The sequence below is a fragment of the Lepidochelys kempii genome, chromosome 11, assembly GCF_965140285.1.
Source record: "Lepidochelys kempii isolate rLepKem1 chromosome 11, rLepKem1.hap1, whole genome shotgun sequence".
Classification (NCBI taxonomy): Eukaryota; Metazoa; Chordata; order Testudines; family Cheloniidae; genus Lepidochelys; species Lepidochelys kempii.
In genome coordinates, this window is record NC_136390.1 from 32344645 (window position 1) to 32357631 (window position 12987).

At 38.0% G+C, this 12987-nt stretch overlaps 1 protein-coding gene across 12 annotated transcripts in view; it reads left to right on the forward strand.

Moving 5' to 3' along the window:
* Positions 1–12987, forward strand: part of TANC1 (tetratricopeptide repeat, ankyrin repeat and coiled-coil containing 1) — a 216265-nt gene that overhangs the window by 97821 nt on the left and 105457 nt on the right. For all 12 annotated transcript variants that reach the window (XM_073305546.2, XM_073305545.2, XM_073305550.2 and 9 more), the window contains one exon: positions 12843–12947. In XM_073305546.2, the coding sequence (XP_073161647.1) occupies positions 12843–12947 (105 nt within the window). The remainder of the gene's footprint in view (positions 1–12842; positions 12948–12987) is intronic.

The following is a 12987-nucleotide window of genomic DNA, read 5'->3' on the forward strand; positions in this document are numbered from 1 at the left end:
GTGTCAGGGCAAGTTTCTTACCACTGTGCCTCATCCCTAATTTGGAGGTTTGAAACTGCATTAGTACCAATTATGTCCTCTTGTAATGAGATGACATGCTGGGAACTGGATTGAGATCAAAGTCATTTCACGTAAGGCACGAAATAGTCAGCAGGTGGTAATAATGTTCATTTACTAGACTTGGGCAGGAACTTGGATATGAAAAACTAATTTCAGTAGTTTAGAAAGTGCAGTGTTAGGAGACCAGCATGTTTCCTCCACAGTGGGGAAGTCTTCCACTGTATGGAGAACACTAAGTCAGTTTTTCTTAAGCTGTAGTCTACAAACCACCAGTGATCCACTGAGCACTTGTGGATCATGTGGGGCTGGCTGCTGTGCTCCTCTCTTACATCTGCTGCTTTAAATATCCAACTTACTGACCTATGTGGGGTTCTCCTGTGTATGAAATGATTCGCAAAAAGAAAAGGAGTACTTGTGGCACCTTAGAGACTAACCAATTTATTTGAGCATGAGCTTTCGTGAGCTACAGCTCACTTCATCGGATGCATGCCGTGGAAACTGCAGCAGACTTTATATATACACAGAGAATATGAAAAAATACCTCCTCCCACCCCATTGTCCAGCTGGTAATAGCTTATCTAAAGTGATCATCAGGTGGGCCATTTCCAGCACAAATCCAGGTTTTCTCACCCTCCACCCCCCCACACAAATTCACTCTCCTGCTGGTGATAGCCCATCCAAAGTGACAACTCTTTACACAATGTGCATGATAATAAAGTTGGGCCATTTCCTGCACAAATCCAGGTTCTCTCACCCCCTCACCCCCCTCCCAAAAACCACACACACAAACTCACTATCCTGCTGGTATTGGATAGTGAGTTTGTGTGTGTGGTTTTTGGGAGGGGGGTGAGGGGGTGAGAGAACCTGGATTTGTGCAGGAAATGGCCCAACTTTATTATCATGCACATTGTGTAAAGAGTTGTCACTTTGGATGGGCTATCACCAGCAGGAGAGTGAATTTGTGTGGGGGGGTGGAGGGTGAGAAAACCTGGATTTGTGCTGGAAATGGCCCACCTGATGATCACTTTAGATAAGCTATTACCAGCTGGACAATGGGGTGGGAGGAGGTATTTTTTCATATTCTCTGTGTATATATAAAGTCTGCTGCAGTTTCCACGGCATGCATCCGATGAAGTGAGCTGTAGCTCACGAAAGCTCATGCTCAAATAAATTGGTTAGTCTCTAAGGTGCCACAAGTACTCCTTTTCTTTTTGCGAATACAGACTAACACAGCTGTTACTCTGAAACCTGTCAATATGAAATGATGGTGGTCTCTATGAAAAGCCTGGACTCCTACCTTTCAGCTGCTTCTATAAGAGGACCAAGTGTAGCAGCATCCTCTGGGGAACCCTGTAGCCAGGGCTAAGATTGAGCCAGTACATGGGCTTTATGGCATACCAGTATCTCTCTGAAATGACTGTATTTTTCTTCAGAATCTCAGTTTTTATTTTTGAAAAAGTGGCTGTTATGGTTGCAAAGAAACCTCAAAAATATGAACAGTGTGTACTTGATACAGAGATGTTTATTGGTCAAGGCACACAGCTCTGAAATGTATGATTATGTCCTCATTCATCTTAATGAGATGTTAACTCAGATTCCCAGACATGAAACTTAAACACAAACACCATTAACTATTTTATTCCTCATGTGAGAAAGGAAGGCCTTGATTACAGATCTCCACTATTTGTTATGTCTGAGGTCTTGTTTTGGTGTCACAAGTGGATGGTGGTTGGTGATAGCTACACTTATTTTTTTTTTGGTCCCTCAGTCAAGAAAGAGCCAAGCCTACGGAGCTTTGTAGAGTCCATGAGCATATCCAAGACCTGCCAAAGAGCTTGCAGAATCATATTCTGAATATCTGTAAAAAATATTGCGATCGGCATCCCATTTTGGTTAATCACATGGGCTGACCGTAGTTTGTGAGCAGAGCAGAGCCTGGTGAACATCACCACCTTTTTTCCTTCCTCCCTCCCAATTCAATCCCAGATTACAGTCATAAGAGGAGGGGACAGAGGAACTATAACTTAAGTGGGAAAAGAACCAAGAATTGCTGGTGGAACTGAAGTTCCTGGTTCATTTGGAGTCAGGAGCTTCCTTAATGCAGTACTTGAGAGAGGAAGTTGGCAAAAGAACGGAGGGAGCAAGGGCAGGGAGGAGCCTGGGTGAGAAAGTGAAATAAGATGGTGAGGTGAATCTATTTTGTAAAGGAAATTTAACATTAACAACATAAACAAATTATGCGCAGGTATACAAAGTAGTGTAATCTTCAAAGGGATGATATGTAATTAGATATTGAATAATAATTGTTAAGGGAAATAGGAACTCAAGTGCATTTTGATTGGATGAGTAGATTACTGGCGAAGGTATTGGACTTTACTATAGTGCAGATCACAGTGGTAGATGGGCCATCGTTGATATCTTGGACTTGGCCAGTTCCTCCTGCTGCAGTGACGATAGTGCTCCAGGCTTGAACTAGGGAAAAGCCAATTAATATTTTTAAAGACATTAAACAAATGCAGTTCATCTTTCAGGAGGAGTAAATTTCCTCCTATCACCCCACTACAAGTGTAAAATTAAAGTTTTGTTTAGCAGTAGGTGCTGAAAGTTGTAACTAAGAAGAATAAGAGGACCATTCCATACACTTCAGAGGTGAGATATCTGTTTTAGGCCCCACTCCTCTGTGTATTTTCTCACAAGCTTAACTTTACACATGGGAGCAGTCCCTTTTGGTTGTTTGCAGGACGTTGGGAATATTCATAGATTATATTAATTTTTCTTAAAGGCTGGAAGGGACTGTGATGGTCCTCTAGTCTGATCTCATTCATGACACAGTCCATAGAACCCCCCAGTAATTCCTGCATTAGGCCCATAACTTTTCTTTGAGATATTGCATATCTTTTAGAAAGATATCCAGTCTTGATTTAAAGACTTCAAGTGATGGAGAATACACCTCAGTGGTTTGAGCATTGGCCTGCTAAACCCAAGGTTGCAAGTTCAATCCTTGAGGGGGCCATTTAGGGATCTGGGGCAAAAAATTGAGGATTGGTCCTGCTTTGAGCAGGGGGTTGGACTAGATGACCTCCTGAGGTCTCTTCCAGCCCTAAGATACTATGATTTTAACCTGGAACCTAGACATTCATTTTCACTCCTGCCTCCAGGCCTTCCCTAGGATTTGAACTCAAGATCTTCGGCGTTGTAAGAGAGCACAAGATCTGTACAGATCACTAGACTACCTCTGTTGTTAAATCCAAAGAAATCTTGCTGATTTTGATCTGCTGAGATGCCCCAGCATGTATCTTTTAGTGTCATCGCAACCTCTGGTGGGTTGGAGAAGGGTGGAGGTGTCAGTATTTTTAAGTATCTCAGGCTTTCAAAGTAAGACGCTCTGAAATCTCTTGTAATTGTCCTGTATGCAGCATTAAATAATGCATTCTGGAACATCACAGCTAAGTGGAGCTGGCCAGTGTGGAATTTGGAGAATGTTTGTTAGATGTTAGTGTGCCCAATACTTTTCTTATCATGATTGGTTGCAATATTCAACACGGTACTTGAGTAAACAGAATTTTCATTTTACATTTACAATTTACTTTTGAATGGTTTATCTTTGAGCCACAATTAAACTCTGCTAATGTGTCCCTTTCTAGAGTAATATACTAAAGTTTATTACCGTTTGCTGCTCTTCCCTGTAGTAATTCATTGTATCTGTTGGGGACTGTAAGCGTTGCTAGTCAGTTTAAAATGGCTAAAGAAAAAAGTTATTTCAGCAATGAGTCCCAACTGCTCTGCAGCTGAAAAGTGAGATCAAGGTGTTAAAATATACTTTGAGGATATTTCAATTCTGAATTGTCACTTGACAGGCTTTTGCTTATTAATCTTGTTCTGATTAGAATATTTTCTCATAGAGCAGAGCAGAAAATCAATCTAATTATAGTGCTATTTGCAGTTGAGAGTTGAATTACTGTCTTCTGAAAGGAAGTGGTTATATTTCTGAGGAATGCATTTTGAGATGCTTTACATATCACAATTTTTTAAAGTGTCGAAATAGCACCCTCTGGTGGTAAATGGTAACTAAACATTTTATTTTATTTTTTTTATTTATAAAATTTACTCTCATACTCCTTGCGCACAAATGGATTTATTTTTAATTACTAAATTAATTTTCCAATCCATAAACTCCTGGGCCACAGATTAGGCTGTAAATATATTCAACAATCTCCACCCTGAGTGGAAGTCTGAAAGAAGAGAGGGGCTTTAAGCCATACCATGAAAGAGTTCAGGACACTGTGTGCAGTTGTGGAATGACACTCTCCCTCCAGAGCATCCAGTTTGCAGGCCCCAATCACTGAAATCTAGACTTCCCATCTGATCTCAACTGTTGCATCATAGATAGAAAGATGGTCTCTCACTGGGCCAGTAACCAAATGGTAAAGGGTTTGGGTTTCTTTAAGAGCAGTTTCAAAACCTTGAATTACACCTGGAAATCAACAAGAAGTCAACGTAGTCTTCAGGGAATTAGTGTAATATGGTCCCTGATGCTGATGCTGCCATGCAGGTGAGCGGGATCATTCTGCATAAAATGCAGATTGAGTGGCCTTCAATGGCAGCCCCATTTATTACATTACAGTAGTCAAAGCAGAAGGTCACAAAGGCATAAATATCCATATCCAAGAGCAATGATTACATTTGGCTTTTCATATATGGATTAAAAATATAGGTGCCCCCTGAGAACTGAGGAGTAGTTGGGGACCTACAAGCATTCCTAAATTGTGTGCCTCTTTTCCTAAGGGTGGGCAGAGAAGAAGACAGCGCATGCACCACCCTTGCAAACTTTTGTTCTGATCCTAGGCTCATTTGTCATCAGCGTAGCATCTCCCGCCCCAGTAAAAGGAGTCAAGAGACTGGAAAACTTGAAATACAGTCTAAGCTAAATGGAAACAGATTTTACTCTGAAAGAAACTACCGAAATTATCAGTATTGTGTGGCATTTAATCACCCTTCAATAAAATACTCATCAACTTTCATCCAAACATTTCACAGCACATTACAAACATGAATTCAGTCCTGTGAGGGTAGGTGAATAATTATCCCTATTTCACAAATAGGGGAACTGGTGCAGAGAAAGGACAAGGTATGTCAGCAAGGCAATGGCAGAATCTAAGCATGCTGACTGGGTTGTGTTGTGGTTCTTTTGTTCATTTGTTTTGTATTCAGATCACAAGACATTATGGCCTACTTTAAATTTAAAGGGACACTTTCAAGGACTTAGGGTCTACAGGATTTTTTTATATATAACTCAATAGCAGAAATGTTTTCCTTTCTTTAAAAACAAAAGTTTTTTTAAAAATGTAAACATTTCCTTGCAGTGTCCTTAAGTCATACATTGCAGCATTTTAATTGTACCTGAGAACTAAAGAGTGAAACTGAGCAGTGTACTTATTTCACTTTAAATATTCCTCTCAGTGGCCAGGGTGTGTATGGAGAGGAACAGTAAAAATTGTGAAAGAAAACTCGTAATTAAAACTAAAAAAAAAAAAAAAAGCATAAATTAATCTAAAATAGTGGTAATAGTGTAGGTAGAGTTAAAAATCCATTTCCCCTTTTCTTCTGGGAAATATCTTGAGAATTTTTAAAGGAGCAAGTCCCTGTCTGCTTACTCTCCACTCCTCTCCCTCCCCAAGGTTACTCCCACCCTGAAACTCTAGATATTGTAAACTTTATGTCTGTGGGAGAAAGGAAAAACCAGGCTGATATGGAAGACAGCCAACTTGTCTATCTGTCTATCAATAGTGATCATTTAGAAGATAGGGGAAGAAAAATAACAGAGGAAAAGAGGTGGTAATGGCATGATTTCATTTAGCCTGTTGACTGGATTAACTGATTTGAAATCGCTGAAGAAAGGTCTAGTGTTAAGGCAAGTCATCGGTCCAGTAGATACCCTAGTGAGAAACCAACAGATAAAAAACCATTCATAGTCATATCCTAAAAGGTAGAAGTCATGCAGTTCCTACCAATGCAAGGTAACAGTTTTAAATCTAGGCTGGATGAAACCCTAGAAAAATTCAGAGTAATGGGGTTTCTATCATGTCTCATGGGAGTTATTCCATAGCTTACATTTCCCTTTTCTTGATTTCATGTCATTACTCCTGGGTAAACCCTATATATCCTCTCCATCCATAGGGTCTCTATTCTTCTTGGTCATTTTCACTATATTCTGGCTGCACTTGTACAGGTGGATGGAGTAGTTACAGGCAGTTTGCACTTTTTGTGCATCTGCACGATGGACAGCCAGAATTCTGTTGGTTGAACTCAGAGTACAAGATGTATTTGGTAAATCTTGTTAGCAATGGCGCTAGATAAGCCAAATGGACAAGAATGTGGCCGTGGCCTCACCTCCACACCACACACAGTACATGCTAAAGCAGTAGTTAACCTTGACTGTAGGGAACTTCTGTGATGCCACTCCCCCAAAATAAACTTTCGCTGCTTATTGCTCTTGGTTCTGTTATCCTCTAGGACTGACATTTTTCAATTAAAAATTATTAATTTTAATGGGAATTGGACATCCATATCCCTCAGGCAGCTTTGAAAACCTAAGCCCAAGAGTTAATGCTCTTTCTTAATATTCCATTAGTTACTGAGGATAGAAGTTAGACTTATGGAAGAGATTTTGACAGAAGCATCCTTCATTCCTCTTTTTGAAAATGGATTGTAAATTTACAGTAGAAGCCATTAAAAAGATTAACATTTGTCAGCTGTTACGAAGAATTATCACGGAGGTACTACAGCTATCTCCTATTAATCTAGCATCTAGATTAATGCTAGAAAAACTGGTAATCTTAGATGCTGCTGCATGGTAAGTGTTGCCAGATGCAGGGTTGTGAGTTCAATCCTTGAGGGGGCCATTTAGGGATCTGGGGCAAAAATTGGGGATTGGTCCTGCTTTGAGCAGGGGGTTGGACTAGATGACCTCCTGAGGTCCCTTCCAACCCTGAGATTCTATGAAATGTTGACTCTGTAATGGTGAAGTGCTACTTTTTTGCCAAATCTTTGGTAACTCACCAGTTGCCTTTGATTGATTTTTTTAATATCACTTGGTACATAAAGTTCAATTAATTTCCATAATACCCTAGGATGCATGTCATATGATGAGGCTGATCTATACACCTTAAAAGTTTACAAGTATGCTCATTTAATGGGGTCTTTCTTGCTTACTAATTGTTCAAACTTTTTCATATAAAGTTAGATTAATTTATAACAAGTGACTTTGAACACCAAACTTTGGAGTAGTTACTCTTCAGATTAGGGCTGTCAAGCGATTAAAAAAATTAATCGTGATTAATCGTGTGATTAAAAAAAATTCATTGTGATTAATTGCAATACTAAACAATAATAGAATACTATTTATTTAAATATTTTGGATCTTTTCTACATTTTCAAATATATTGATTTTAATTACAACACAAAATACAAAGTGTACAGTGCTCACTTTATATTTATTTTTATTAAATATTTGCACTGTAAAAAAACAAAAGAAATAGTATTTTTCAATTCACCTCATACAAGTACGGTAGTGCAATCTCTTTATCATGAAATTGCAATTTATAAGTGTAGATTGTTTTGTTTTTGAGTCCACTTATGTAACAAAATAATGTAAAACTTTAGAGCCTACAAGTCCACTCAGTCCTACTTCTTGTTCAGCAAATCACTCAGACAAACAAGTTTGCTTACATTTGCAGAAGATAATGCTGCCTGCTTCTTGTTTATAATGTCACCTAAAAGTGAAAAGAGGCATTTGCCTGGCACTGTTATCGTCAGCATTGCAAGATATTTAAATGCCAGATAAGCTAAAGATTCATATGTTCCTTGATGTTTCAACCACGATTGCAGAGGACATGCGTCCGTGCTGATGATGATGGGTTCTGTTCGATAACAATCCAAAGCAGTGTGGACCGACACATGTTCATTTTCATCATCTGAGTCAGATACCATCATTAGAAGTATAGTATTGTAGTTTCTGCATCAGAGTATTCTTCTTTTAAGACTTCTGAAATCATGCTTCACACCTCAGCCCTCTCAGATTTTGGAAGGCACTTCAGATTCTTAAATCTTGGGTTGAGTGCTGTAGCTATCTTTATAAATTTTACATTGGTACCTTCTTTGTGTTTTGTCAAATTTGCAGTGAAAGTGTTCTTAAAACGAACAATATGTGCTAGGTCATCATCCGAGACTGCTATAACATGAAATATATGGCAGAATGCAGCTAAAATAGAGTAGAAGACATACAGTTCTCCCCCAAGGAGTTCAGTCCCAAATTTAATTAATGCATTATATTTTTAACAAGCGTCATCAGCATGGAAGCATGTCCTCTGGAATGATGGCTGAAGCATGAAGAGGCATATGAATCTTTAGCATTCTTCTATTCCACCATTTCTTTAATCTAGTTTAGATAGATAGGGCTGCTACTTTCCTGATCTGGAGCTAACTTGCATCAGTTGAAACTAAAATATTCAAAGTTTTTCAGCATCTTACATTTCTATGAAAGATGTACAAAAGATTAAAACCTGTTAAAATTCTGGTGCTTGCTGCATCTGCAGACCATCAAAAACTATTCTCAATAGCACTAGAATGGTTCAGGTAATGTTGAAAACCAAGCATCCTCTGAATATTATTTTAGCTTCCATAAATGAAAACTAACCTGTGCCCTTCCTTTTGCACAGCCTGGAGAATATATTCTAAGCAAAACCTTTATGTTCTCATCATTCCCAAAGCATGCTTTATTTGGTTGTTTCAGAAAGATGGGACCTAGTTAGTTAAAGAGTAAAACAGGCTTCAGGGACACACTTATTTGAGTGTTTATATGAAAATGAAATCTGTAATCCTAAAAATGAATAACATGCCTTAAAGCAGTGATACTCAGACTTCAGCATTCAGGAGCCAAATTAGCAATCAACATTACACAAAAGAGCCACAGTAGTGTGAATTCATTGTTTAATTTACTATTCTATCTAATCTAATCTAAAAATATTCTCAGAGTAAAATGACTGACCAAGTATTCTGCAATTGGTTAATAACATAGTAAAAGCATCCTGATTGGTTAATAATTAAATCAATGTTTTTATATCATGTGGTGTGAAGAGCTGCAGGAGGCGCATTAAAGAGCCTCTTGCAGCTCCCCAGCCTCTGTGTGAGTATTGCTGCCTTAGAGCAGTGGTTCTCAACTTGGGGTACCGGTACCCCTGGGAGTACTCAGTGGTCTTCCAGGGTGTACATCAACTCATCTAGATATTTGCCTAATTTTTCAACAGGCTACATAAAAAGCACTGGTGAAGTCAGTACAAACTAAAATTTCATACAATGGCTTGTTTATACTGCTCTGTATACTATACAGTGAGATGTAAGTGTAATATTTATATTCCAGTTGATTTATTTTATAATTATATGGTAACAATGAGAAAGTCAGCAATTTTTCAGTCATAGTGTGCTGTGACACTTTTGTATTTTTATGTCTGATTTTGTAAGCAAGTAGTTTTTAAGTGAGGTGAAACTTGGGGATAAGTAAGACAAATCAAACTCCTGAAAGGGGTGCAGTAGTCTGGAAAGGTTGAGAGCCACTGCCTTCGAGTGTGCAAGCATTCACAGCCTGACATTTGCCTACTTAAACAGCCTCCGGTCAGATATAGACCAAAGCAGACAAGTAGCAGCAAAGACATCAACATGATGTCTTTTCAACTAGCAAGTTCTATATTTTGGGACTGATTCTCCTTTTATTTACTGTAAAACTGTGGGAGAGGAGAATCAGACCCAATGATGCATGCAGACATCTTTTTTGTCTGTCAAGTAAACCTCCTGTGTAAAACCTGTTGTTCATTTGACGCATTACTGACAATACCTTAGTTTCAGCATAAAAAAGCTGACTAGCTGACTAGCCTGAAACCTTTTTGTACTTCTTGTGTGTGTTTAAAGAAAAAAAGTGCAATAACTAAGAGGCAAACCATGTAAGAATATATTGTTCAATGTAACATGAATTTAGAATACAAAAGTGTTATGGACCATTTAGTTTTTAAATCATCCTTAGTTAATTCCATTGTGTTTTATGTGAAATCTGCGTGAGCTGTAGTATGAATCTTATGCACTTCTGTCAAAAGTTCTACAGTTAACATTTATCCAAACTGTTCTTTTGGCTTGCAGAATTCACAAAGATGATCTGTTGGTCAAAAATAAAATGTTTTACAAATGTAAGATAACAGTGTGAGGTTTGGGGCAGGTACGGTTTTTTTGTTTTGTGCAGTGTCTAGTACAATGGAATTCTGATACCCAATTGGGATGCATGTATGCTACCAAAGTAAAATAATAAATGGGGAAGATTGAACATTCGATCCAAAGTATTTGACTCCCTTATGTATGGTGCTTTATAATGTACAAAATTATACAATATATTGTACCCTGAAGGTAGATTGTCCCTAGGCTAGGAGGAAATTCTACTAGTCTGAAAGATAGTGGGCACAGAGGCCGAATTCTGCCAGTCTTACTTATAATGAGTAGTACCATACTCTGAATAGGATACTACTTAATGTGCGAAAAGTGGCAGAATCTGGACCATAATCTCCCCATCTGCAAAGTTTATATGAAGAAAAGAATTGGTATAGATATAAATGATTGTTTGTTTTAAAAAAGTGGAATGTTTGGAATGCAGAGGCTTCTTTATTTGCTTTTATTGTTACTGTGGTCTAATGTAGGTATTTCAAAAATAAGAATAAACAATTATGCAACCATTTCACCTTGGCCAGACTTCCAAGAAAGGAAAAATCTTCGTCAACTTCCATTATGGCAGTATGGGATTGGACAGAATCTGAGACTGTGATTGTCTAACTCCATAACACAACTGGAGGCTAATATCCAGGGAGGAAGGGAAAATGGAACTACTCAGGCAACCAGCTCTATCCGTGTCCTCCCCCAGGTCCAGTAAATTGGACTCCTCTGACTGAAGCAGTGTAGCACCTCATGTCTCAAGCCCATGAAATACACTCTGTCCCTTCCCTCAAATCATCTTTCTGGATTTTAAAAGTGGTTGTATGGATTACCCCAGTTACATGGAGAGTGTACACAGTGTACACAGGGAATATGAGAAGAGAATTTTGATTGTTTTTAATATCTCGACTTTGCACTGGTATACGTGCCAATACTGCCCGCCACTCCCCTGCCCCAGAATGTCCTGGGTTTCTGATATGTTTATAAATCTGTGTTTTGTTCAGTTTTTCTCCTTAAGTAAGTGTAATATATTTGCCACCTTAACTAAAGCTTCATAAAATTTTCTGTCTGGGGATATATAAATATAAGGCAGATGCTCACTCCAATCCTGCAACATGTTGTGTTCAGGTACAGTAGTCTGCCTGCCTGTGCTATCTATTGTACTATTAAGACAAGAATTCAATCCTTCAACTTCCTATGTAGTGCATACTGTAGATAATGAAAAGGTGACTTGCATAATCACCACAGGTTATGCTGCTGCCAGAGTCTAGTGAGTTGAGAATGGAGTTCCAATATTAGCTTTGAATTTTGTCCTGTTGCAGGTGTAGGTCAAACTTGTTAAATTTTTGCCACAAAACAAATATATTTTAATAGTTTTAATCTACCTGTCATTCTTAATGAATAGAAAATAGAAGTTAAATCATTCACTGTAAAATTGGTATGCTAAGCATTATAATTACAATAAATGTAAAATACATTAATCTGGAACAATTTTCTTCATAGAAGATCAAATTTATTTTAACTAACAAACTCAGAATAGATATTTTTATAATGGTGTTTTCTGTACAAGTGCACATGAACTGAAAATGTTAAGGGCTAAATAGATAGAGTTAATTTATGTTGGTTTAATATTACTAGTATTCTACTTTTAGTCAACCCTTAGATGGCAGCATTGTTCTCATTGTGTTGATATTTTTCTGACCAGAAACTCTGTTTTCATCTAATGTTTCCTGTAATTGTTAAATCTCATTTAGCAAAGTATACTCTCATTAATAATCTAAGAAAGAAAACATGAAGCTCAAACTAAGAATACTTTAGGTATCAATTTAATTCAAAATTTTTGTTCTGTATTTTTTTTATGATGATAAAAGGTAGTTTAAAATACCAGGTACAAATTAATTTAATTTTTAAGCAAGAGCTGGGAAAGCAGATGTCTTTATAAATGAGAAACAGTTGGTTGACAAGAAGATATTTTTCTCCCTCAATCTCACCTTCCCCTTGCAATCAGACTGTGCAGCATTGATTGGATAAAATACCCAGAAATATAAAGTTGTTGGACTGAAGTATTCTGAGTGTTAGTGTTGCAAGTTGTCTGCTTACTGTAATCTTTGTCTACTAGCTTCAGAGATATTAGAGTTATCTTCATACTGAGCTGGAAAATTTAAGTTCTGAATAGAGGACTGTAACTAGCAGCTGTCTGGGTTGGAATATGTCTAAGTCACCCTCTTTTTACATATACTGGACACTGCTTCAGGAGCGTCACAGCAAGCAAATTGCTTTTGTTTTCCACCAGAGTTTACATTCCAAAAAGTGAGCGTGACTCAAGTTTTTCTTTCCTCAACGGACTGTAAGAGAGGAAGTGCAGCAGTTCACTGACCTTTATTATAGTAGCTCTGTGTGTGTGTGTGTGTGTGTGTGTGTGTAGTAGGTCGTCCTTTAGGTTTATTTAGATCTCTAAGGGTACACACTGTTCATTCTGAAACGTGCTTTCCATCTGGAAAAAATTAGACACACTAAATTTTTTCCCGCTGCAGGTCCGATCAGGAAGCCCAAGTACGTGGAAAGTCCCAGAGTGCCAGGAGATGTGGTTGTTGTACCATCGAGAAAAGTATCAGAGCCAACAGAACCCAATCAAAATGGTAAGAATGTATTTTCAGTGCTCTTTTATTTTATTTAATG